Raw genomic sequence first — 25,792 nt, 5'->3', positions numbered from 1 at the left:
GGTCATTTGTATTCATTATTAATCTGTCTGAAACACACTATTTCTGACAGATACACATACAAACACTGCTGTATGTGTATGTGTACTGAAGTTGCATAATAATGTAGGACACATTCAACCAAAAAAACATATAAATGACCAACTCTCAGACTATCATTGATATGGTAAGGTACAATTGGAAGTTCATTCAAATAATATCTTTGTGGTCATAATTCTATATCCAATCTTCCATATCAAAGGCCCAAAGATTCTGCAATTAGTGGGACGTAGGACTGACACACCCTCCTTCTTGTGTTTGCATGGACTGAAGCTTGAATTCCTGAGTTGTATATAATTGTTTTTCGTCATTGGTCCATTAATGTTTAGTCAGAGTGATGTGTTGAAACATTCAAAAGGGAAGAAGAACAAAATACATTAGAATTTAACTTTATATATACTTTGAGACACAGCTGAGCTAAAGACAAAACTCCAGATCATAAAAATTAAAAATCCCTACAGTGTTGCATACTGTATAACTCGCTGCTTTATTTTGTGCACATCATCTTCCATGTGCAAGTACATATGAAGTGATCAAGTTACTTTGACTCAGGGCAACTGGAGCTTCCTCTGTCTCTCTGCCTGCATGTGTCATTCTACCACTAATGTGACTGACAGGAAGTGTAAGCAGTTTCTTTCTGTCATTTAACTCTTTGTGCAGACCTACGCCCCCCAACGGCCGTTCATCAAAATACGGAGCACAGGATGTAATACTCGTCATCACAAAGCAGGGGGCGACAAAACTTTAAAAGAGGAAGACAGAAAAGGAAAACCGTAACAATAACAACTTGTGTAAGAGATTTGATCAGAGATGGAAATCACCATGAAATTACCTGAATGGATCAAACAAAGTAATGATACAGATAATTCTTACATGCAGGCAGCTCATATATTTACTCTGAGTGCCATTTCACATCACCGGCAGGACAATAATGAGTGAAGCAAACTCAAGTAGATACTGTCTGATTACTTATTACAACATATTGCAAGTACCTTATAAAAAAAGACCTGTTTTCAATGACTTGTACATGTCGAAGTGTTTTATCGTTTTCCACCTTTGCACTGTATAAACGTGGATGCAGATAGCAAAGACTCTAAGACTAGTTATTAACTATTACCCACCGAACAAACGTGCCAGCTATAATATAAAAACAGTGAGTAGACGATGCTCAGCTTCCGTTTCTCTGGGAGCTTTATTGTGAAGGTCTGAGCGGAAGTGTCGGTGTGCAGTGCCGGACGCAGGGGATTCGCTGTCAGGAGGGTGGATGCCTGAAGCTGGTGAGCGATGCGCTGATTAACTCAACGTGTACTAACCTTTTTCTCCTGTTTCTACTGACGCTGCTCGGTTTTCTCTCGGTTACCGGGACCCTCGCCGCTGTTAGCCCGCACCGGAGCAGCTCCGGGGCCGCTCACAGCAGCTCGTGCCCTCCGCCAGCGCTCACTACCGTGTCGCAGAGAGCTAGCTGCGGAGCTAAAGCTAGCTCACTCTGCTATGTGGGTAGCTAGCCTGCTTAGAACCGAGGAATCACTGATGCGCCCATCATCGGACGGACTACACTCTGACGTGACTATTACTCATTCCCCTTCGTTCTTTAATCTCCCACTCACACAGACAAGAGGCGACATGTTTTCAAAGGTAGCCGGACAGGCGTGAGACGTTTTCTGTGTAATTGCATGTCCGTGTGTTGGAGGGCAGAGCGTGTTTGTGGTGTGGTGATGGGACGCGTCTATGGAGGCTGGCGGAGAAGGAGCAGTTAGCGGTATCGTCTATTTCTGCTCTCGCTGTCTGTCACTGGCTTGTGTCTGTGGGCGCCGCTTCACATATAATCCCCACCTTTGTCGGGGGGCAGCAGTGTCAGTGCAGGTGACGGAGAACAGAGGGGGGTTCATGGGCTAGAAGCAGCGACCTGGTTTGACTGCATGTCCGACAACGGAGCTGGGCGTTCTTGGTTTTTCAAGTTGTACGGCAGTCTGTAAACGCTGCCGCACAAAAATGGAGTGTGGGTTCATGTTAGCGACACAGACGTGGTTCGCAGTGTAACTTGTGGCTGTGGTTGGACTGCCAGCAATGGGAGGCTGCTTCGGGGTTAGCTTGCTAGCTAACAGGCGAGTGTCTGGTTGTCTGTGGCCGGCGGGCGAGCCTCGAAGTGTGGGGCGCAGCGGAGCCGGGATACCGGGGTGTCTCCCGCTTGTGCCACTTGCCTTTCTTACCTTTGCCGTGGTTTGTAACGCAGATGCCGCTGCAGCCACACCGGCGACACCGCATTTAGAGCATTAAAAGGCCGTATTAATAGCTGCGACATAATGCTCCCATGACTCGGGCCATGTCATCCCGGAGAGTTTCGATAAAACCGGCTAACTGCGCTTGTGTGGACCCTTCTTGCTAAAGAGTGATCGGATTGTAAAATAATCCCTGTTCTAGTTCAAAACTGACCCACTAGTTAATGCTCGACCTTTTTTAGTTGTGATGTCAAGTAGCTAACATCGTCGTTATATTGCATTAATAATAGTCAGTCACCCTGGAGCAGTTGTGTGATGTTTGATTGGGCATACAGAGTAGTGAATCTGCGATAGAGGTGTTTTACTCCAATACCATGGATCTGGTGACTGATCAATCTCCATACATTGGTTGTGAAGAACCACACACAGCAGTGGGTTACACAGCCACAGTGGTGTTGGTAGCATTCCTTTATCTGTCTCTACAGTACAGATGGGGGGGATATCTAGAAGTGCATTAATAAATAACGTTGCCCCACTTCTCGAGAGCAGTGTAGGTATCTACAGTCTAGCCAGGGGTTTGTCTTTTGACATCATGCGTAATGTGCTCCCTGTTTTGATAGTTGGTGACTATGAAGTGGATCATTTTTTGGTTTGATCGTGAATAAGGAGATGGCTCACAGTCGCAGACAGTGATTGTGTGATGGAAACAAAAATTGCCATAAACAGCTGATCTGAGAGCAGGTGGAAATCTGCAAGTCAGCTTCCATTGTCCTTATATTTGACAGATCAAGAAGATGGATTTATTGTTAACAGCCTCAAGAAATATGACAATAAAAAGCAATTACCTTTCGTAGTAACTTGTTTGTGATGTTTTCAGTTAGAGGTCAGTTTATATGTTCGTCATGACTGATATTTAAAAAAAAAAAAAAATGGAGAGGAATTTTTCAGACATAGAAATTGACAATCAGGTTGAGGTCACTGCCTTCCTGTTGTTGAGTTTTGCAGGCTCACACTGTTTTCATTGAAACAGCACTAAACCTTTTATATGTGTTTTGACATCTGCGTCAGCTGTGTCACACTGGAAACTTACGCAGTTCTCTGCAAAGTACTCTTCCTTTGTTTAAACTCACTCTCTTGAATAGCTTATTGTGCCTCAATGTGCATCACAGTTGGCAGACTGGTACTAAGGCTCCAGTTGTTTTTCTTTTTTTCCTCTCTGTCAGTATTTGTCCACATGTGATATGACCGGGAGTGACATTTTTCCTTAGTCTAACACTGAATCCGGATGCATGTGTGAGGAAGTCGACCTGCAGTCACAAGATTACTGTTTGCGCTTGCCTCGGGTGGAGTACACAGCCTGCGCTCTGCTGGCTCTACTCTATCTCCACAGACTTGAACCATATTTCCTTCTACAAAGAATCTTTCTAGTGTTTCTCTTGCTGCACAGTTTTAGACAACTCAGATCAGTGTCACACAGGAGCCACCACTGGGGGAAGGGATCAGATGGCCCAGACAGCCATGGTATTATTAGAACCTGGGAATTCAAATGTTTTGTGCATTGATTTTTTTAACTTTCTCCTCTCGTATTGGGTCAGGCAGATGGGTTGAAAGTTTGAAGTATTTTCTTTTGTGATATAAGTTGTCTGTTCTTTGAAGTTGGAGATTTTGAGAAAGCCGTCTTCCTTGAGATGAATTCAGAGGAACAACAGGTTTTACAGGAGGGAATGTAAATGTTACCCCAACTTGGTAACATGCACTTGTCTATTGGAATATTCTTAGTTAGTTATGGCTTGGTTCTTATTTCGTTCTTTCATTTCAGGGTTATGTCAACCTTTTCTATGCTTTGGTACACTTAAATGCAACATAAACTTAATGGCAGGGCTCAGACATACAAATTGGTTGTAACTGAATAAAATAACAACTGATTTGTTAAATTTGTTTAATTGGCATCATTATACACACTTGATACTTGAATTCAACATTTAGATTCTTTGTGGAAACATTGATATTATAGGAATGATGTTTTGTTATTAATTGATTTTCAAGCTAAGAAACTAGTGTTGCATTTTGTGACAGTGATACCCCACAAATAAATCTTGACCCAGGTATCCACCATCTACACCAGGAGCCCCAAAATATTGGCCTTTGCCACCAGAGGCTAATTCATCCTCAGTTGAAGGAGGATTGGATGATGCAAAGGCAAAAAAATATTCACAAAATCAGCAACTCAGACCGTGATACTGACGATCAAACATAAAAATATAGTATTGCTGTGCGATAGTAATGCTATGCTGTCCATCTCTGTCCTACCAATAACAATCATGGTATACGGTTTGGATGCAGCTCCATCATTGTGTATTAGGTAATAAACACATTTGGCAGCCCATGCCTGAGAGACATGCAGGCTTGTGTGTTTTGCGTTTCTATTGTGTAACAGGATTTTCATGTGGATGCACAAAATTAACATCACTATTTACACTGGTGTAGGGCGATAGGTGAGGGTCTGTATTTTCTCTTACCAGGAGATGTTTCAGCTCCACATCTCGTCCAATGCCATTTCATCCAGTGCTTTTTTTTAGCACCTCAATCAAATTGTGGCTGCTTTCTAAGAAGAACTGAACAAAATGCAATTCCTCATCCGAAGGGAAACAGGCCAGTAGGTTTTACAGGTATGGGGGATATGGGGGGAGAGGGCTTGTGTTATGTGCATGGTAAATATGTTTAGTCTTGGGAAACCAGTTTAGTCTTAGCTTTTAGTCAGTTATTTGCCCCTCAGTCAAGTGCTCCCAGTGAAATGCATGGATGCTTGAGATGATCAAATAAAACAAGAATCAAGGCTAACAGAAAACTCTGGAGTAATGTGATACCTAATCCTTGCAGGAAATATTTTTCTTGTGTTTTTCCATGATCAGGTCAGATGTCAGGGTCAGCTACCAAACAGCATGGAATAGTGGAACTAATAGAGATTTGATATCCACTCTGTAAAAGTGTTGTTTCTAACTCCACCACCCAGATATTTGTGGGTTAGGGATATGTCCTGCTGGTCAACATATTTCACACATACTCTCTTAAAGCCACCCCTGCTAAAGTAGACTTCTCATTTGTTTCAGTGCAGTAGGTTGTTGTTTTCTGTGACTCATAAGAACTTAAAGTTGCTACACTTCTTGGTGTATATGGCTTGCTTTTTATTGCAGAAATCCACAGCAACAGTTCTGCTATTTGTGTGACCAAGCCAGACTGTCTGACCTCTGTGGCACCTCCATATCCTGCCTCATTGTACCTAAAGTGGAGAAAGAAGAAATTCTTACTTTTGTCCTGGCTAAAAATACAGCGCCCTGGTGGTTGGCATGCAGCACAACTTGCAGCCTCAGTGTACAGCCTGCTCAATATAGGCTGAGGGAAGCTCTTTCATCCCCACAGGTTGCCACTAGCCTTTCATGAATGGAACCGACATCAGAGCCTTTCATCACCGCTCTCACTTGTTGAAAGCCACCAGTTGGGTACACTCTCTGTTGTTCACTTCTATTCTGGAGAGGATACCTGAGCTAATTTTGTTTGCTTACTGTCATGCCCTGAAAGGCATACTGTGTGCAAAGGCTCTGATTAGATCAAATTAGATGGGGCTTTTTTGAATTCACTTATGTGTGCATTTAGGAATTCTTTTTATCTTGATTCCCTACAGTGAGACTGGATAGATATTTAGATTAATTGGTAGAGTTGTTCCGAAACCAATAATAAGCATTGGAAATGCCTCGGATACCGATGGAAATGGCGGGTTACGCATCGGCCATATGCAAATCTATTTACTGATCCAATACCACGCTTTTAAAGAATATAAAACCAATTTGTTTACAATATGCAGGACTTCAGTTTCAAGGGATGTCAATAGTATTGCCAATTACAACAATAGGGCCTACACCAATGATACAATACAGGGTTAGTAGCTGTTCATACAACTAAATAATGTTAGTAGCATAGAACTGTTTACACAAGCTTTTGTTAAAGCACTGGTTCTTGGTATTTGCAGATATGCAAAGTCCAGATATCGGAATTACCGTTTACATCAGTAAGGGATTAATGGTATCATTAATAAATGACATTGATAAGTAAATTCAATGTTTCTTTTGTTTCTGTGGTTGTTAGAGCACATTATCTGATGAAGACAAATACATGTTGAAATGTGTGTTTGCATGTGTGAGACAGACCTGTGGGGCCCTCAAGTATGCCCTTTGTTAGAGTGGCCTGTCGGCTATTTATATTGGAACCATAAGCTACTTACAGTGTCTCTTATGACAGCACAGGTTAGCCTAATATTATCCAGCCTGGTCACCAACTGTATCAGCCTCTTGACTGATATGAGTATTAGGTTTTGTCCTTAGTTAACTCAACAGTGGTTTGCTTGAGCAGCAGGAAAAGTTTTACTGCTTCTTTAGAAAGTACAGACTGTTTCGAGAAAAAAGTGAATATGAACAGCTTTTTTATGATAACTGTGTATCAGAGTAAATGTATTTTTAGTTCCAAACCCTCAGAACAAAAGTGGGACAAAAACAGGATTAGTTGTGGGAACAAAACCAAACATTACCCCCTAAACCACCCAAAACCTGCAGCTGCCTGCAAAATAATTCCAGGAGAAACACTGTATTGATGACGGAAAATCTATTCTTGCGGTTAATATTAAATCACAGCCAAGGCCTTTATGTTTCTCCTCCTTTCACAAAGTCATGCAGCTGCATGTGTGAGAGTTTTTTTCAGCGTGGTGGTATGAGGAGACCAGTGGCTGCCACAATACTCTCCTTGTGTTCTGTGGGCAAGAGGAGCCTGGCTCAGCTCCTGTCAAACAGTTGCTCATGGCACTTGTCCTGTCATTTGGACTGACCTCCTCGACCTGTCTGCTAATTCTCAGACTTCTCTGCAGCTTATCTCCTCCATGGAATGTCTTCAGGAGCCTCTCCTATCAAATACATACTGAACTATGTTGTTTTTATTAGTCAGTTGGTAAATGTATCCGTCTTTCTGTCTAGTTGTCTAGCTGTTGCAAAAAAGCAGGTCAGGAATATTTATGTATTAATTTTCCTGACCTGCTTTTTTGCATTTGAACCCACATTAAGAGGGTTCTGGGGAAATGCATTCCTCTGCTTCATTGGCAACAGATGTAGAGGAGAGCATTTTTTTCTCCTTCTTCTATGAGCTGAACCTTTTGGAGTGTCTAAAAACAGTGCAGCGTGGACCGTAGGGCAGCTGTTTTGCCCATGGAGGCTGAAATAGACTTCATGAGCGAGCTAATGTCAGGCCTGTGGCTGGAGCGTCGCAGGGTCCCGTGTTTGCCTCACAGTGGCAGATGGATAAGGAGCTGTCAGCATGGGTAACAGCTGCCCCATCCATGGCCATTAAGCTACCTTAGCTGCGATGTGACAGCCACACAAAGATTGCGGCTGATCCAAAAGTAACCGCTATTGGTGGCAGTGCTGTTCAAGTTACAGAAGTGGGCTTGTGACCGGAGGGATGGCTGGTTGATTTTTTTTTTCGAAGCTGTTGTGGAATCGGTTTGTGGAATCGGTTTGTGGAATTCTCAAAAGCTGTTGTGGAGGTGCCTCAGAGCTATGACACTTGCCTGAGTGGTGATGCTCAGTAGCTGGTAGTAGAAAGGTACAGATGTACTGGGCCCCATCCCAGGTGTAAATATGTGTCACAGTATGAATGCAAAGCATTTGTTGAGGAAAGATGCATGTACGTTTAGTAAAGTTTTATTTTTGGGAAGAAGATTTAATCATAATGTTACTGAAAAATAAAGTCATATCACATTCTCATTCGTGTAACTGGAATGCTACTACTGTAAGAAAGGTCCCCTAGTTGTCTGTTGATTACAGGTTAGAGTTAGTCCTGATTTTCCCCCTGAGGTTTGCAGGTAAATTCTACTCGCTACTGTGATTTACTACCTATACTCAGTGGCATACTTGGCCTGGCGTTTTTGTTACTGGCGACAGGGAGCTTGCTCCAGGAAACCTAAACCCCCTTCCTGTTGGAGTGTAGCAGCTGGCATGTACGGTGAGTGGGGAAGTAGAGCTAACATTAGCCCTGAGCTGCCCCTACTGGAGGAAGGACATTAAAGTGGGCTGGCACATCTCCAGTGCATCCGGAGGGACTCTCTTATCACGTATTTGTTTGGGTGCAAACTCTAATACAGTATGCCCTGCAACAGGAGGCTGGCAGCCAATACAGTTACCCCAAGAAGCTTGCAGGCCTCATTAATATTGATGCCATGTCTGCTTCTCTTGGAATAACCTTTGTTTACCAAGCATTATAGCCAGGAAGGAAATGTTGACCACTAACACTCTCTAATAATGTTACAGAGATAAATTATATCTGCCTGAAACAACCATGTAGACAACCATGTGAAAGTAGCCCACAAATGTCTCTACAAAAAGTAAAAATGTCTCTGGTTTTGTTGTTCAGGCTGAATGAACTGTGACTCACTGCACCTAATCGGTTCCAACTTCTGTTCCCTCTAAGGAGAGTGAAGCCATAAACTACATAAAACCATTGCATGGTTTTCGCCCTCAAAAAAAGTCAAAATCCACAAAACTAAAGCCACATGCCATGGTTCAGGAGCAGACTACATACTTACAACACATAGTATATCCTGTTTCATAGTATGAGGTTTTTGTAGTTCATTTATATAAAAATCTATTTAATTTAGCTTGGTTTATTGTTAATGCAGATGTCAAACTGTGAGCACCACTGTTAAGATGAACACAAAAGAACATGTTGGACTTTACCGTGATAGTCAACATGCTTTTGCTAAGGTAAAACAGACGATCCTCTCCACACTCACACTGCTCTGAAGCTACTAGTCACTTCTATGTGTTGGTTCAGATTACGCGGGGTTGTGGTCCCGGGGTTGTGATTGGATTGGAATGTAATTGGACACACACATGCACACACGCAACAGGCGGCACCTGCTGCTTTATCAGCGTGTGGGATTGGGCGGGGAGATGTGTTGCAGTTCCATCTTCGCATAATGGGAACCAAAATCGCGGGTCCAAACGTCCACGATTTCAGTTTTGGTTCATGAATCGTTACAACTCTAATATATATACATATATCAGCCTATGTGATATATCCCTTCAGCAGTTCACTGACACGGTTGATTAAGTGGACCATTCTTGAGAGCAACAGCTATTGAGGTATGTCATACATGAGACATGCAACCAGTCAACAGATAGTTCAAATAGTCGGACCTACTGTACCTGTTTGGTAGTGAAGGGCCTACCTTGCACCAGCAACACTGACGACCATGACAAACAAGTCATTCATAAGCAGACGACTGAGAACAATTCTTACAAAACACAGAACAGCCTCCGACTAAGTTTCACATTCAAACTAAAAGAAGTTGTGAGCTACAACAAATGCTGTGTACATTTAGGCCCAGTCCCATGTCACCCCTTCTCCCTAGCCCTTCCCCTCTGTTTTGAGCATTCATGTGTAAGGGAAGGCTGTCCCAATACTACGAACATTGTCCGGAGGCTTTGACTTAGACATTCATTTCACATGATTATTCAAGTTCAATCAGATTTCACTGCATGTTTGAAAGCAGCTATAGAAATACAAAACCAAATAATTAAATATATGGCTATTTAAATATAGTAATACAAATGAAAATAATATGGATAATATCTTAAGTTTTAGACCAGCATAAAGTTGCTACTTTAGTTTCATATTGTGGTCTCACTGACCTGTTGAGTGTGTTACTGTACTCATCTCCTCCCTGATATTTAGCCCAGCAGTGTGCAAGTGTGAGAACTACAGTGGTGTTAACCCCAGGCTAGCCAAGCTCAGGTTTCCTGTTTACCTCGCACAAGCTATTAACCGTGTCAGCTAACAAGCATTGTGCGCCACCTGGCAGGTTCTCACTGTGGCTATAATCCCTGGGATTTAGAGAACTGCACCATTGCACTAGTTAGCCACTCTCAAATGCACTGTCTGTGTTCAAGTGGACAGTTTGTACATGCTTTTCACACTATCACATGCTCCCTAAAGGAAAACTTAACTCTCGATGAGCTGGAAGTTTTGTTCCTTCAATGTGTTTGCCCAGTTTGTTAGTTGATGGTGTTTTTTGTTCACAGTGCAGAAAAAAAAAATCAGCACTTGATTGACTATGACTATGTATGGAGATGTTCTCTCTAGGCAATAAAGTCATGACACCAGGATGTCTGATTGCACAGGAGATTTACAAGGAAAGATGTGTCGGCTCAAAATCTGCACAGCTCCTACTTCGATCTTTAATATTAGATTTCACTGCAGAAAGGGTAGTGCATTTCTAGGTGTGTTTCTGTATGTGTTACCTCCAGATGCTGCCACCTTCATCAGATTGCCTCATCAACGTTTTCAGGTTCCCCTTTGCCATTCAGATTAAATCTGAAATATTGCCAAATAGGCACTTTTGATTTTCATTTTGACACCAAATGCTCTTTTTTGTGATTCAGCTACCATCTTTGAGCAGATGCTTACAGTTTATAATTTTAGCATCAGTTTAAGTAATGATTGGCTTTACAAACTGAGTTTTGTGTCTTTACATAACTTGCCCACTGGCTCTAACATCTATTTTATTTTGTAATCACTGTGCTTGACCGTTGACTAGGTTTACATGGACACCAATATTCAGTCTATTGACCTTTTTGGAATAAGACATTATTTCCAATATAATGTTCACATGATTTGCTTATAGAATATTCTATTCATAATGTCCTGTAGCCCGATTACAATTACATCCAACGTTATTCTGCCAGTTTTAAAACCTCAATCTGAAATAGTTTAATGTACGATGCTACAGTTTAACATTTTGGGTGGTTTCTTTCTAGTTTTGCAAAAGCTAAACTCTTTTTTATTTTTCCATCTTGTTAACACCCAGGGGATGTGTCCAAGCAGTTGGTAACTGCTGTATGTGGATAGGACGTTATAATTTAACTACGGCATGTAAATATCTACATAATGCCACTATGGTTGTAATACTCCACGTCTTGATATTGTTTATTCTGAGTAAAACCTTATTCAGGTTAAATTTATTGGAAACTTTGAGATGCACTTGGCAGTGTTCGCGTATTCTGACTACTGTCTTAGTCAGGTTAATATCGGAGTATTGATGTCCATGTAAACATAGTCATTGTGTAATAAAAACTGCTAAGTTTGACTGCCATTGAGACTATCTGTGATAATATATTTTACTGTATATTTTGCAGTACAGGTATGAGTGTGGAAACAGATTTAGTTTTAAGATTAAGATAGATTAATGTAATTAAAAATAAGGGGACGAATCAGAGCAACCTACTGTGACTGAATTAATTTAACTAAATCATTTTGAGGATGTATCACACCATGGGACGACATTGGTGTGATTGATATATCACAATAGATACAGTACATAGATCTTGAAACAGCTTCGTTTAGAAATCATCACACAACCTCTGAAAGATTAAAGTGAAAGAAGCTCACGAGTAACACAGCCACAAGGTTCTTTTGTTGAACCTTTGAACAAGATAAATTCCCAGTAACTCTTTTATAAATGTGTATGAACACCTCTGTACCCTTCAGCACATCTTTCCCTAGTAACTTTCTGACTGTCCTGTAATGGAAGGGTTAAACTCTTTTTGAAGCACGCCCCTTGATGAGGAGGTCACTAGTTTCCCTAAGCTCTGTCTCTCCACTCAGTGTTTTTTCGGACAGATGAGGATGGGGTAATTTTTTTCTTCTGGGCGTACCCCTCTGTTTGTGAAAGGAAGTGAGGTTTGAAGGTCAGGACAATGTTGCCGGGATTGCGTAATGGAAGTTCTGGTTGTAAGGCCTCCATGCAGCTGCTTTGCGTACAATGTCAGCTGGCTGGATGGTGTTATCTATTTGGGCACAATGTTTTTTCCCACAAGTTGCTTTTCCTGACTCATCCCAGAACACAGGAGCTTTCAGCATGGTGCTACAAGATAACACAGTATGAATGTGCCACAGAATGATAGTCCTGCTGTGTATGGAGCTGGATATCGAACATCTTAGTCTGCCATGTTGATGTTTGTTGCCCTGTTAAGTTTAATATAATCAGGAGTCTTTATCACCTTCAGTACGAACTAGCACCCTACATCTGGCAAAGGAGAAGGTTTGGTGATGAATTGTTTACACCTACAAGCCGCCAGTACAACATAAAATGTTTAATATTAAATCCCTCTAAAAATGCTTTAATCTTTAGATGATTCACTGCCGAAGGAAAATATCTAGAGGGCTCAAGTCAGTGGTGGCATCTAGGTAGACCAAGCAGGTGGCAGGACATAATGTAATTGACAAAAGCCCCTGAATCTTGTTGTCTTTCCAAGGCGACATATTCATTTGAGTCTTCTACTTTATGTCACCTCTTTTCCATCTTCCTCTGTCATCTGTATTCTTTCAGTTTTTCTCTCAGTTCGTGTTACAAATATTCTCCACACGAAGCACTCGTTTGCTCGACAATCTCCTGTTGTATTCTCGCATGGGCTCACTCGGACAGTTTCCGGATATTTTACTAGGGGGCTGACAGGAAAAGTTGAATAAAATTTCGTGAGCAACTGACTTGGGCATTGGCATTTGCACATACATCCCCTCTGGAAAGTTTCAGGAAAATGTCCGAAAGTAGCTTGTGTTTCTTTTCGATTGGATGGAAAATTTAAAGAAGACCAGAAAATTTTTTTCTGACACAGTTTTTATTTCAAGTTCCTTTCAGATTTATTGACAGACATTTTTTTTGTTGCATGTTGCAAATCAGTCATTTGCAGGTCAGGTTTAGTATACTTTGTTTTTGTTGTCGCTGCCATCACTTTACACGTGTCTTTCTGAAATTTGCAGACAGTCACAAGCTGACCTTTGGCTGTCTTTGAGCTAGGCTACTGTTAGTTGTATTAAGAGATGAGTGAGAAGCCAAATTCCCTTTGATTGTGACAATGTAAAATATTGTATTCATAATGCAGCGAAAAAGGCCAAAGGGAGAAGGACAAATCACATAATGTTTGGGTATTGAATGAGAGCATTGTGACTCCTACTATGTGCAGCGCAACAGACTCTGCAGTGTCTTCCAACAATGGCTTCTTCCAGGAATTTCTCTGTGCAGCTGTGTTCTGCTAAACCAGACACTGCCAGAGATTCTTTTCAGAGAAGCGCTCTGTGAGGTATGGTGTTAGTAAGCGTCTAGAAATGTGCAACTTTAAACCGCAGCTCTTTACCAAACTGTAGATGATATTACCACCAAGTTTTTGAGAAATGTAGCTGGAATCATCCTCTTTCAATCAGAGCAGGAAAATAGCAGGTTTTTATCTTTCATGACAACAGATAATAATATCCGAAAACATCCCAGATTTATGTTGGTAGTTAAAAATAGTCACAAGCACAGTCATTTAATGTAGAATAAAACTATATTTGAGTCTATGCTTTACATCAGTCACTACAGAGTTTCTCCTTTTAAACAGTTTTATACAAATGTGACCTCAAATAATGTTGAACAACTCTTTCTTTCAAGGGAAACAGAATCAAGACAATCATATAATACATAGGGACTGTAAGGTTATATACATTTAATTTAAATGTGAATTGCAGAATGTTAAGAAAGAACTGTAATAAATTATTCAAAGCAGTTAAGAGCAGGCTACACCAATACATCCCAATACCTCCCATTGGCCCTCCTGTCAAAGCTATGCTCCCGAAACACATGGGCTGCTCAAAGCTGACCTTTTTGTAACTTGTTCACTAACCTATGTATCACTCAATTTCCTGCATGTCATTTCTCAGATCCAACAGCATGGATCCTAAATGCACAGATAGATAATTGTGTTGTGAAATTTGAGACTGTGGACTGGTTTTACAGCTTTATCTTGCTTCGGGTTTGAGTGTGAGCAGCCCATGAAGTATCAATGTTGATAACTGCTAGGCTAATCATTGCCATTTTCAGTGGTGTACTGTCTGAGAGTTCATTTTTCTGTTTCTCAATAGCATTCAGGCTTGACACTAAAAACCTAACCATAGTGTTAACATGTCCTGCTAATTATATGAAAATGCTGTACATCAAGTCAACTATCAGTGTATCTGTTGGTCATGTTTTGAGTTACAGTGGGCAGTGCATTTTTATTTTGGGTGTGTAACAGTAAAACAGTTGAAACAAAGCTCATCCTTCATCTTTGACATGATCTTAACCCTCATCTCTGTGTCTGTGCCCTTTCCTCCCTTAGGAAATGACCTAGAGGCCTTACAGATACATTTGTGCTTTTGTCGCTCCAATCCTTGGAGAACAGCAAGATCTGGAAGCGTACTTGGTTACGCGGTGAGTAATATCTACCTCAGCCAGAAGACGAGGGAGAGACCAGGAAGCTGCTGGAGACTTGAGACAGGCAGACAGAGCTATCAGCTGGCCACTCGCTCACTGCCTACAGAGTCCTGCTATTTGAAGAGGATTTAAGACGGACTGGATCTGTCTGCCCTTCTCCCACTGCTCCTCTACCAGCCAGTGTTCAAACCACATCCTCTGGTTCCAGCATCATTTACTCACTTGTTTTTTTATTAGTTGTTTTCCATCAGTGCTGTTGACCAGTGTCTCATTATCATTGGATTCATTCTTCGTTTTTGGTTTCAGCTTTTAAAATGATTTTCTATTTTTATCAGTGCAGACTGGTATAGGTTTATATATGTTCTCCATAGATGCTCTATATACTGTATGAAGAAAGATTTTTTTCTGAAGGAAAGTGAATGTGTTCGAGAGCTCAAATACTCCTTTTGAAATTAAGGTGTGTTTTTGACTTTCCTTCCCTATTATGATCATTTTGTTCGAAGCTGGAAACAGAGAATCTGGAGGTGTGTCTGTGCTGTTTTTAAGCTGGGTCTGACGTATCTGCAGCAGGGCTGCATGTAAGAATTTCACTCAGCCTGCCAGCCTTTTCCATCACCCTCCGACCTCACCCCTTTCTGTACTGCCTCTCCACAGGGCACACTGAGATGAGCTTCTGGAAGGTGGAATCCTTAGGCTGTCTTTTTACGTAACTTGAAAGGTTTCAGGATTGATTGGTTTGTGTTTTTTTCTAAAAAGGACAAGAGCACTTTGCGGGCAAAACAAAGTAAAAACAGGAGCTTCCGGTGCTGTTGCACCACTTATGTATTGTTGTAGTGCACAGGAAAGTAAAATGGACTACAAGCGTCGCTTTTTGCTCGGCGGGTCCAAGCAGAAAGTGCAACAGCACCAGCAGTACCAAATGCCTGAGCTGAGCCGGACCCTGAGCGCCTCACTGGCCTCCACTTGTTCGGCCTCTTCACCCATGGGCACTGGTGTGGGCATGCCTGGCAGCTGCCACCCGCCTCCTTCCGCTGCCACCACTGCGGTTGCAGACATCCAGCAAGGCATCTCAAAATATTTAGATGCCCTCAACGTGTTCTGCCGGGCCAGCGCCTTCCTCACAGACCTGTTCAGCAGCGTGTTCAGGAACTCTCACTATTCCAAAGCAGCTATGCAACTGAAGGACGTGCAGGAACACGTCATGGAGGCGGCCAGCAGGCTGACTGCAGCAATAAAGCCTGAGATTGCCAAGATGCTGATGGAGCTGAGCGCTGGTGCCGCAAATTTCAAAGACCAGAATGACTTCAGCCTGCAGGATGTTGAGGTAGGTGCTTGCACAGAACTATGCACCATCTCACAAATACTTGTCGAGCTTGTTCACACAGTAGACCAGTGTTGACTTAAGTAAAATGACTGTCCCATGTCTGCCACTAAACAAAAAAAAATTATTGACATTGAAGTTTATTGTTTGCTCTCCTGGAAAGAATTAGCTCAGCTCACAAGCTGAGGCACTTCAGTTAAGCACCACATGCCTTATCATATTCATTTACCCATGACTCGTCCTCTAACATTGGTGCTAAGATGCTTTCTGCTTTCTGTCAGGAGGCTGGCTCTATGAATCAGTACTTCCTGGCTCAAATAAGATCCTCACGCCTTCTGTTAAGCTGATGTCAGGATGTGAGAGTGAGGTGTGAAAAACACAGTGGACTTGAGAAGAAAAGTCATCTTTTGTCTTTCAGAATACCACACCAATTTTTCCACAGCCCCTGGATTTGCTGATGTGTAAAATGTAAAACCCTGTTGCTGAAGTATTTTCTATTCGTTAATAGTGAAGGATTTGGAGATTGATGCACTACTTTAAAGGCACGGTCACTATGTTGGAAGAATTTTTTCTCTGACTCTCTCCCAATTACACATTGGGTTGTTGCTGTTATAGTAATAACAGCAACAACCCAATGTCTATAATAGTCTTATATCTGCCACATCTTTTATACATATATTTCATCTACAGAGTTGAGGAGAAGAAGGGAAGAGAGCAGAACATGACCATTATTCAGGAGAGTAGACATTATGCTTGAGAGAATTAGTCACTACCAATGATCACAGCATACTAATCCCATCTGTGTTATAGAAACCCCAGTTTATTCTTTTATACTAACTCTGGTCGATGTCATAGCAGCTTTAAACCCCTGTCAGGGGGTTCAGGAAATCAGGCTACATAACTCGTGCCGACTTTGTCAGACATTTAAAAGCAGGTTAATTTCAGGTTATAGCTTAAATCTTAAATATCTGCACAAGGAAGAATTCAAAAGTGAAAGGACTTGAGTATGTGCTTTGAGAAGGAATAATCATGAATTGATAAATTCATGTTTGCAAAGGAGCAGGTTTATTATATTATTAATACATTTGCGTTGTCAGTTGCTGTAATTGTGCTGTCGTAACTAATAATCTCACATGGTGCCATCAACATCAAGTAGCATTTCAGCTGCACCCACACGGCCACCAATGTGAACCCTTTATTTTCTTATGATTACGACAACTGCTTGTTTAGCCTGCATTTAATGAACAGATAAGAGTCTGTGGAGCTCCCTGTGAACCTCTCTGCCCCTGTCTTCAACTGTCTTGTGGAGGCAATGAACTTAGTATAATCACAGAATTTTAATTCAGTAAAAAAACATTTGGAAGGAGTAAAAGACAAAAAACAGAAGAAGAAAACTGAGATATATATTTTTATATGTTGCATATGTACGTGTATAGTGCAAGATGTGAAGACTTACACTAAATTCACCACAGATGATCATCTTTTTATAGACAGTATATGACATAGAACAGGATACTATACAACCACAAGATATCTTACAATTTCCATGCAAGTTTCGGGTGAATCGAGAAAAACATCCCGTCTTCTGGCTTCACATCTTAACTTTTTATTGACCTCCTATTTAAGACCTCATAAATGTAATTGCTTGTTGGCATTCTGACCCAGATTTGCTCACCTTTTCAAATTCCTCTGTGCCACAGATTTATTTCTAGATTTTACATATAATGTCTTCTTATTTGTTATAGCAGGTTTATGAATATATTTAAGGTTTTACTATCACTTTTCATATCATGTCATATCTGATTATCTGGCATCAGTCAAAGAACTGAAGCATGGTGCCACAGGTGGCTTCATATCGGGCACGGCAACATAAACACTGCAACATAAAGCAAAAACAATCGTCATCATCAATGCTTACATAGTAGTTATGTTTGTAACAGGGAGCGGGTGCATGGCTACAGCCAAAACACTGAAGGGACTGTTGGACCTCAGTGGATGTGGCAGAGCCCAAAACAGGAAACACTTCTGCACCACAGTTGGTAAATCTGACTCTCTGTGGTCTGGGATATGCACGGATGAATATTAGCGGAAGCCCAAGTCTGTGAAAGTTAAGACCGCACGGCTTGGCACTTACATTTGCCGTCTGGCCCCAGGCATAAAGGGTTCATCTGTTAAAGTAGAGAGGGAAACACTAATACTACTTTACATTAGCCTTACTCCAACGTGTCAGTAGAATTAACCTGGAAGTAAAAACTGCATGAACACAAAAAATATTAGTATATATAGTACTAATAGAGGTTGAATATGAATAAATATAATGGAGTTAAAGAGCACAGTAAGAATAACATGGTGATGGCAAATTGGAATTATAGTAATTTTTAGATACATTCAGACTCTAGACTCAAGTGGCTCATATCCATTTCTTGTTGCACACATTCGACAGTTATTTTGTGAACAACACAGGTCACGTGGAATCTGATCTTTTCCTTTTCCCATTGGGGCCACTTTCATATCTGGTCCAAATCCAATATGGGTCAGATGCATGCGACCTTAATGTCACTCTAGAGTGACATCAAAATACTGCACAGGCAGGAGTCTCTCAGTCAACATGGAAGACAGCAGCCTGTGCTCACAAATTTGTTGACTTCCTCAGCACAACGACTCATACAAAAAACCGAACATGCTGACTTCCATGCAACTGCGCGCTGCATGTGATGCAGTATGATGTGTTGTTCTTTTGTTTATGTGAATCAGTTCAGGACCATTACCAGTTCACACTGCTGGCGACATTTAAGAAATAATGTGAACTGCCAAACCTAAGTATCAGATCTGAGGAATAAATCTGACTTGAGCACAAAGACTTGCAGTGTGAAGCTTTTGTATACATTGGTTGTAGGGGAGTGCTCACCATAGTGGACTGTGTAACTGTTCCATCTTAAAAAGTTTGTTTTGAAGATTCAACACTTATTAAAATATTCAGATTAGAAATGCAGGCATCCAAAACAATTCTAAACAAATGCTGCACAGGGCAAGTGCACCGACAACAATAAAATGGAATATATTGGTTAAAGCTGACGAATCATCAAAATGTTGTTCACATGCACTGCAGTGAATTTAATCTGCAACAGCCTGTATGCTTTCGTGATGACTCATCTATGACCTAGGTTCATTGAAGTGGTTCACTGCTTTTGATTCAGTATCTGAGCTGGTATCTCATGTTTTATTTTGGTAGACAAAAGCTCTGTGCACACACAGCTTAAACTTGTTTAGACCTAGCTCGTGATAATTGCCACTAAATCAGCCCGTCTCTCACAACGCGACGTATTTGTGACTGTAAAAGGTATCTTCCTTTGTCTGCATGAGTCGAGGAATGCTGTTTGGCAGCTGGATTTATTATGAGGTCTTCAAAAAGAACCAAATGCATTTCTGAGTTCGGGGAGTTGTGGTATGTGAAACTTTTCCACCTTTTTTTCCCCCCCTTGCTTGCATCTCCTTCTCCTCTTTCTGTCTTTTGCCCAACCCCTTCTTCTTCCTCTTTTTCTTTTAAGAAGAGTACCCAGAAGATCAGGTCAGTTCAGTCTGCGACACAAACCACTTTTTTTTTCTAAATCAGCGCCCAGCTCCCTGGCTGCTCACAGTGACTCCTCTGCCAAATATACATTAAAAAAAACACAAAATGTCACGGTTTGTTTAGGGTCTGTTTGCCGAGCTTGTAAGTTTAAACCACAGAACAAAGACCAGTGGCAGACGGAAAGGTCCCCACAACCAGAGAGACCTTCATGGCTGCTCCAGTCAGACAACTGGATAACCCCAGTGCACGCTGTAAAACAACACCTTGGTCTTCAGATGTTAAAAACACTTAGCATTCCTTTTAGCAGACATTATCTAATTACGGTGAAAAATTTGATGTGTTTATCATGGGAGATATTTTCATTGGCTGTGTTGACTTGTGTACTGTGGAAAAAGACAGAATTAGAGATGGAAATATGAAAAGTATTGTAATATTTTTAACTCAGTTACAAAAAGGGGTTGGAAAACATAGTTAATTAGCTGGAGTAAAACTTTTTTCCACCTCTGTGGCAGGCAACAAAGTACCAACAAAATACGAAAATAAAGTGAGGCTGAAGAGATGAGTAATAGTTGGTTTGTCATGAAATAATCCTGCTGGGCACGCTCATGTTTTCATTTAAAAGATCCCTGTATAGGTTTCAGGGCATCTATCAGAAGACACAGAACATAACATTTAGTATTGTGTTGTCATTAGTATACAAATCATTGTTCTTGTTACATTAGAATTAGCCTTTTGCATCTGTCATGGAGTTTTTACCACTAGGATCGCTGTTTTTGGGGTGTGTTCTGTTTGCATCCGGCTGATGACTCGATTCTCTTCCACTGATTGACTTTTGGTAGAAGTAAGTGCCAAGAAATGCAGCCACAATAAATATCCTCAAAGTTAGATGAAGGAGAGCAAACATAGACATAAACAATGCTAGAATTAGAGTTAAAATAGTTTAGAAAAAAACAGCTGTGGGAAATGCTTGTTTTGAAAGGAGATGTGTTCAACACATTTGTTTTACCATATATGGTGAGATAATAAGATAAGATAATCCTTTATTGATTTCCATTGGGGAATCCCGGGTATGACAGCAACAAGCAAGTACAGAATAAATACAAGTCAGTTAGAACAATGACACGAAAGATAACAGCAGTGCACAAAAATCGAGGTAGTCGGTACATCCACTAGTTATGTGCTTAAACTAGTGATTATAAAGATTTTAGTTACTTTTATTTGTTTATAATTTGAATATGTTATATTCTTATAAAAACAACTCAAATTGAACTAAACTGAGAGATGACATTTCCATACACTTTTATGCTCTTTTAGCTGATGAGGTCATATATAGAATTACTTTTAGTGTGCCACAGCATATGTAAGTGATTGGTTGGAAGACTTTAAAGGGTCAGGAGAGACGTGAGAACTGAGAACTTCCCGTTTCAGAATGACGGTAAAGGGGAAGACCAAAACAAGAAATGGAAAGAGTTAAGAAAGGAGAAAGATTGACACAAACCAAACAAGTTTAGGCTGCTTTTTGTTTTTCCCTCTCACAGCCTCACACTGGCTTTCCTTAGAAGAGGTCTGGATCTCAGGAACACTGCTCTTCGAGATTTGGTGCACTGATACTGCAGGTGCTCTGAGAATATGAAAATACAAATGCTGATTGATTCACAATTTCGCCTTGTTTGGGCCTTAGAGGGACCCACTGTCGGCTTGGCTCTGCTGTGCTCTTATTTCTCAAATTTTCCATGACTGTGTGGGGATACTGCACAGCCAATCACATGTGTTATCCATTATCTCGTGCTGCAGCCATGTCCTCATTTCTTCTCCCTCACTTGTTTATTGTAGATGACTTTGTAGCAGTTGGGTCAGGATTTGATTTCATCAGCTTGTGTTCATGCTATTTTGTCATCTTCGTGCAGATGTATCACATAGTGTGTCAGTTTGCAATATTTGGCTATATGTATGTTTCCTCCAAGCTTCATTATCAGGCTTTATGTGTCTCCTGTTATCTATTACTTTTCTGCTTTGCTCTGAAACTAAGGAGCAGAACTTTTTCATGTTGTTCACCCTAGATCACTCGTCTCAGAGGAAGCTTGGAGTAGCCAGAGGAATAGGCAGCATATTGGTTACTAAAGTTTGGCCAAATTACATATTTTTCGGAAAGTAGATAAAAGTTCTGCAGCAAACACACACACTTAAAATTTAGTTTTTCTTTGACTATTAATACTTGGTTCATTTTTATATTTCACAAAAAAATTCAAATGATTGCACTTTTTGGCAACTTACAAAATCTGTGCTCTTTGCCACCTGTTCTTGATTATTGACTTTTCATGGACTCCCCAGAGGATAAATCCTACTGACTATGAAGGACCTGTTTTTCCTGCTCCCACCTCGAGGTTTACATTTGTGGTTCAGAGTCTAATATCTTTAGAACTATGTCATCATTTACAAAGAATTTGCTATAAACTTTCAAGGCCCCAAGAGGTTTCATTCTTGTGACTGTTTATAACATCTGACTTTTAGTCTAGTGCCACTTGCAAGTCAAACTTTTCATTTGTTCTGTGAAACGTATTAACATCTACTTTATTGATTGGGACCAAAATTATGTGTTTTTTGATCCCCTGGCTTCTCTACCAGAAGGTTGACTTTTGTTTAAATATCTTGGCAACTATTGGATGGATTGCTTCAACAGTTGGTCAAAAACATTTATGGTCCCCAAGAAAGAAGACCACAAAACTCTACCTTTTAGCTTGAACCATATTTGCTCAAAATACCTACAAAACTAATGTCATTCTCAGCTGTACTTTATTGCTGGTTCTAATTAGCAACTGTTAGCCTGCTAATATGCTTAAATAGGAACGTAAAAATGATACCTAAAGTTAAACATGCTAGGATTGTAATAGTGAGCAAGTTGGGATGGTGACCGTAGTGTTCAGCTCAAAGCACTGTGTACAGCTTAGTTCTGTTTCTTTTCAATCAACTCACAAAACATCCTATTTATTCACATTATAGGGAATTGATGAAATAAAACAAATCACATTATACCTGGATTTTCTGAGTCAGGACACATACTGACTCCGAATCACTGACGAGGCTGTGTTGTTCTTTTTTATACTTTTATTGCTTTCATTTCTCATGTAACATTGTCTAAAATGATATCTCTTTATGTTTCTTGAAGACACGTACATAGATACTCGTATAGCACAGGAAGAAGCAGGGCTTTTTGCATGTTATGATGTTGACAAAAACGGTTGGTGTCAATCCCGAGACCTTTTGGGTTTTGGGAGAGACTCTCTGGCTGGCTGTCAGCAGAAAGAGAAAAACAACCTCATAGTTCTTTGCTCTGAGCTCGCTGCAATAAAGCTTTTATTTATCCGCTGGGCACAGTGACTCAGTGAACATGTTTATTCATATAATCACATGTACAGTATATAGGGATCACAGTCAGTAACTTGTTTGCTTCCCAGGACAAGGCAATGGCCAAGTTCATACACACCTTGTTTACTAAAACAGGATCTACTCAGCTCCAGCATGATGAGATACAAGAATTCTGAATTCATGTGAAAAATGCAGCAACATTTTTTCATACAGGACAATTCGACCTTTTAAAGATGGACGTGTTATATTTACTTCTTTTGAGCATTTTGCATAATTAGAGAAATAAAAAAAGAAGAGGAAATGGCTGGAAATGAGGTGAGAATTGATGACTATTTCTTAACCGGAATCAAACTGGGATGTTGCAGCTAAAGTTCAGTGTGTCTCAACCACTAGGCCATAGCTAGTTTGATGTTTCATTATACCTGATATCCAGTACAAGTAGTTTTTCAGCAGCCACTCACAGTGAGGCCAGGAGGTCGAATAACAAAACAGTGAAGCAGCCATCAAAATTCCAAAGTCATGGCTCAAACATTCCAAAGAGCAGCGATGGATTTGCCACCACGTTCTGATTTGTGGTTGTTATGAAACCAGTGAAAAGTCCAACAGTTGGAGGTTTCATTGCTTCCGTCATTTATGTAGTGGACTTTTGGTTACCATGAGGTGTGGAGCTGGACGGTGAAAGCTGTGTCCAGTTGTTCCTGTCTGCCAAAGGACAGCAGCAGCATGTTTCTGTCTTTACACCTCAGTCTCCCCCTTGAGATATTTTCAGCAGGTACCTGAAAAAGAAAAACCCTGTGACCATGGTGGACCCTGTGGTGTCCTGTTGCTCTTATTTTGCTAACTGGACAACAAACAGTCTCTAAGCCTGGACTATTCTCCAGAGGTGTTATTAGAGTATATAGGCACTGAAAGGACTGTGATATTCTCTCACCAAACACATACTTGTAGGTCAGAATGAATTGCACATTAAATGTGTAAATATTTCTGATCTGATGATTGTTTATCATTTCAAAAATCCTTGATAAGGTCAGAAATGACAAATATACTTGATAAACCTGTGATAAATAATGAATAAACTGTGACACAGAAATCGTGTAAAAAAAGACTTTGACACCCGAACAAAATGTTTTATCAAGTCAATTCCACTTTTATCTGGGACACAGGAACTGTATCAACAAATAAAGTCCGGCCTGTTGGTTCAACCAGATTGTATTATGATCACTTTGTTTTGTTTTTGATGAAGATTACCAAAATAACACTCCTCACTTTGTGCCTGGGGGATCTAGAGTCATTCCTCTTGAGCTACAGCAGTCTTGCTTTTACTCCAATTGTGATCATTTGATCCTTTTTATACTCAAACTTTTACAGAGCTAAATTTGTTATAACAAAATATACAATTTATCCTCGCTTGAAAGAGAATAATAATTTGGGGATTTACATGTGTTATGCTGCTATGAAATAAATTATTTTTGTTTTGAGTTTTGTTACATTAGTAACCTCATGAAAGCTTCAAGGCTGCACATGCAGAGGTGGCAGCAAGTTGGAGTTGGTGTATCTCGATTTCATCATCCTGTATCATGATATGAGATTGTGGACATTAATATCACAGTTTCAATGTCTGTTTTTGAATTGTTACATCCCTAGTATCCATATTGTTTAGTGTCTCAAACATGTTGACTGAAGTATTCTAGCATGTTGATAATGGCTCTGTTATAACAGTAAAATCTGTCTCTCTGTTTCCAGGTACTGGGTCGGTGCTTCCTCACTGTGATGCAGGTCCACTTCCAGTTTCTATCACAGGCTTTGCAGAAGGTCCAACCTGTCGCTCAGTCCTGCCTGGCGGAGGCTCTTGCCCAGGCCCAGGAGCGCTGCGCCAACGCCCGCTCCCAAAGCTCAGACCTCGGGCCCCTCACAGAGCTGGAGGACGCCTCCCGCTCATGGAAAGGTGCAGCTGAGGTATGCAGTCACAGGGCGCCCCAGGACTCTTCCTGGTCTAGGACTTTGTGTGTTTTTTTTTTAAAGGTGAAAGGTCGACTTGTTGCACATTCTTGAGAAATGACAGCCGTTTATGATTTCCAGCTTCAATTTCCTATTTCCTCTTTTTTGGGCTGCAGTTTGTCTGTGAACTAGCGTTGCTATGCTCTGCACCCCTCTCAACACCAACCCTGGTAGGGGAGGTTGTTTTGTAAGAGGACCTGACTAATCCCCGGGCTGATCAGTCCCTCTGGCCCATTTTGACCTTTGTTGTGTACAGTTAGTCAGAGAGGAGAATAGTGGCTAGATTGATCTGTTAAGCCCTGGCATGCAGAGTGTTAGCCCTAGAGGGGACTGGGCCTCGATAGATCCTAGTAGAATGTGCTGGGGGTTTGTTTAGGCAGAGGGAGGCGGTCAGGACTCTTTTCGTAAGCCATGTTTTTTCATAATCTAAAAAGTTTAGTTTCCAGTGCTTAGCATCTGTTGTGTTCAAACTTTCATTATTCCCTGAGCTTTTTATAGCATAAGAGGAGAATATGCCTGTAAAACATCAAGATAGTCACTATCCTTATTAACAACACCCTTTATATGAGTTGTTAAATGTTAGATGTCTCATTTTACAGAACAAGCCGCTAATTCTCTCTGTGAGATTGTTCTGCAGTTGTGTAGATGTCCCTGCTGTCGTTCTGACCCACTGCTCTGTTGTGTGTTGCTGTGTCCTCAGGCTACTGCGAGGCTGAGAGAGAGGGGCCGGGACGGCTGCCTGGCAGGCATCCAGGTTCAGCAGCTCTTCTGCTCCAACAACACCATCATCCCTGAACACCAGCTGAAGGAGCTTAACATGAAGATTGACAATGCTTTACAGGTACAGTATCACCCTATTGACCACACCAGGGAAATACAGTCACTGTTATTCCAATTGCTTGTAGATAATTCTTGGAAATTCATGTAAATATGGCAGTTTTAATTGAAGCAT

At 40.9% G+C, this 25,792-nt stretch overlaps 1 protein-coding gene across 3 annotated transcripts in view; it reads left to right on the top strand.

Annotated features, from left to right (window-relative positions):
* Positions 1-1,222: 1,222 nt before the first annotated feature.
* garre1 (granule associated Rac and RHOG effector 1) overlaps positions 1,223-25,792 on the top strand; it is a 34,995-nt gene continuing 10,425 nt past the window's right edge. Inside the window, exons 1-4 of one of the 3 annotated variants that reach the window (XM_020080178.2) lie at positions 1,223-1,314; positions 14,490-15,908; positions 24,586-24,798; positions 25,541-25,681. In XM_020080178.2, the coding sequence (XP_019935737.2) occupies positions 15,405-15,908; positions 24,586-24,798; positions 25,541-25,681 (858 nt within the window). In that variant the 5' untranslated portion in view covers positions 1,223-1,314; positions 14,490-15,404. Of the gene's footprint in view, positions 1,673-13,324; positions 13,437-14,489; positions 15,909-24,585; positions 24,799-25,540; positions 25,682-25,792 lie in introns of those variants that run through there. The other 2 variants (XM_020080179.2, XM_069511960.1) reach the window with 2 other exon arrangements.

Source organism: Paralichthys olivaceus, chromosome 1, assembly GCF_024713975.1.
Source record: "Paralichthys olivaceus isolate ysfri-2021 chromosome 1, ASM2471397v2, whole genome shotgun sequence".
Classification (NCBI taxonomy): Eukaryota; Metazoa; Chordata; class Actinopteri; order Pleuronectiformes; family Paralichthyidae; genus Paralichthys; species Paralichthys olivaceus.
Note: the sequence above shows the minus strand (reverse complement) of the source record. Positions and strands in the feature narration are given on the sequence as shown.